Source organism: Nestor notabilis, unplaced genomic scaffold, assembly GCF_000696875.1.
Source record: "Nestor notabilis isolate BGI_N333 unplaced genomic scaffold, ASM69687v1 scaffold24141, whole genome shotgun sequence".
Taxonomy (NCBI): domain Eukaryota; kingdom Metazoa; phylum Chordata; class Aves; order Psittaciformes; family Psittacidae; genus Nestor; species Nestor notabilis.
Genome location: NW_009915506.1, coordinates 281 through 2,288, shown reverse-complemented (window position 1 = coordinate 2,288; position 2,008 = coordinate 281). Strand labels below are relative to the sequence as shown.

General features: G+C 59.0%; 1 protein-coding gene across 1 annotated transcript in view; it reads left to right on the top strand.

Moving 5' to 3' along the window:
• Positions 1-2,008, top strand: part of SP2 (Sp2 transcription factor) — a gene marked incomplete at both ends in the record, with an annotated part of 2,442 nt that overhangs the window by 158 nt on the left and 276 nt on the right. The window contains 1 exon segment of the mRNA XM_010024186.1: positions 395-1,367. Coding sequence (XP_010022488.1) covers positions 395-1,367 — 973 coding nt within the window.

The window sequence follows — 2,008 nt, the reverse complement described above, 5'->3', positions numbered from 1 at the left end:
CCCCCCCCTGCCTCCACCGCAGCCGGCATTGCAGTGCCAGCAGGAGGGCTGGTTGCAGGACAGGCTGGGAGCTGCGCTCTGGGCTTCTTCCCAGCTCTTCTGGAGTGTTGTTCCAAGCTGGTCTTGGAGTTCAAACTGCCTGGGACACTCCCGGGGGATGATACCAGCATCATTGCAGGGTACTTGCAGCTTTGTGGAGGCTGTAAGAACGTGGGCACACGAGTAGAAGGTGGTCACCATCCTGATGGCTGAAAGCAGCACGAGGGGGTTCTTTAAGGCACATGTGTGTGGGGTAATTAAGCAGCTCCCTCACCAAGGGGTGTCTCATTGGCATGGACTGGATCGTTTTTCCCCCGCTGGCTGGATCTCCAGCACGAGTCCCTGTCTCTAACGTGCCCATCTCCTCCTTTGCTCCCCAGGACTCCCAACCATCTCCTCTCGCCCTCCTCGCAGCGACATGTAGCAAAATCGGTCCCCCTGCAGCAGAAGCCGTCGTGACTCCTCCTGCCCCTCCTCAGCCAGCGCCGCGCAAGCTCGTCCCCATCAAACCTGCTCCGCTCCCCCTGGGCTCCGGTAAGAACAGCTTTGGGATCCTGTCGTCGAAAGGGAACGTCTTCCAGATCCAGGGCTCTCAGGTCAGCACCTCCTACCCTGGGGGGCAGCTGGTTTTTGCCATCCAGAACCCAACTGTCATCAACAAGGGGACCCGCTCGTCCACCACCAACATCCAGTACCAGGCAGTGCCCCAGATCCAGGCCACGGGGGGACAGACCATCCAGGTCCAGCCCAACCAGATCCAGATTATTCCAGGCACGAATCAAGCCATCCTCACGCCTTCCTCTTCCTCTCACAAGCCCGTGCCCATCAAACCAGCTCCGGTGCAGAAGCGGGGAGCTTCCCCAGTGCAGGGCACCAGCAGCGTGGTCAAGTTGAGTGGTGGCAGCAACGTGACTCTGACCCTGCCCGTGAACAACCTGGTGAACGCTGCTGAGCCGGGCGCCCAGGCTCAGCTCCTGGCAGAGAGCTCCTCAAAACCCACCAAAAAGCCCCGGAAGAAAGCCATGTCACCCACCCAGCCCACCACGGTGGCCGTGGCCGAGCAGGTGGAGACGGTGTTGATAGAGACCACGGCGGAGAACATCATCCAGGCGGGCAACAACCTGCTGATCGTGCAGAGCCAGGGCTCCGGCCAGCCGGCCGTGGTGCAGCAGGTACAAGTGGTGCAGCCCAAGCAGGAGCCACAGGTGGTGCAGATCCCGCAGCAGGCCCTGCGTGTGGTCCAGGCCGCCTCTGCCACGCTCCCCACCGTCCCCCAAAAACCCTCCCAGAACTTCCAGATCCAGACGACGGAACCTACTCCTACCCAGGTACCACCTCCCGACTCCTCCTCCTCAAGGTCTCTGCACTCTTTCTCCTCACCCAGGCTTTTTAGAAAGCTTAAAAGGTTTTTGTGAGCCACCAGATTCCCAACTTGGCGTCCACCTTAGGCAGTGCTTGTGTGGATTCTCTACTGTCTTTAGAAGGGTTGGGAGCACAGTGCTTCTCTCCCCAGGGCTTTCTTGAGTATCTCTTGCTGGCCATCTGCTTTTGTCATAGAATCATAGAATGGTTTGGGTTGGAAAGGACCTTAAGATCACCCCAGGGCTGAAGTGTGGGCAGGGACAACTCACACTAGAGCATGTTTCCCAAGGGTCCAACCTGGCCTTGAACACTGCCAGGGACGGGGCATTCCCCACCTCTCTGGGCACCCTGTGCCAGCGCCTCAGCACCCTCATAGTAAAGGACTTCTTCATTATATCTAACCTGAGCTTCCCCTGTTCCAGTTTGAACCCATCACCCCTTGTCCTATCACTCCAGTCCCTGATGAAGGTCCCTCTCCAGCATCCTTGTAGCCCCCTTCAGACACTGGAAAGACCTGTAGGAGCACAGTGTCCTTGGAAGCTCTGCTGTGCCACCAGCTGGGGTTGGGATGAGGCAGCCTGCTCAGGAGCTCTTGGGAGATGGGGGC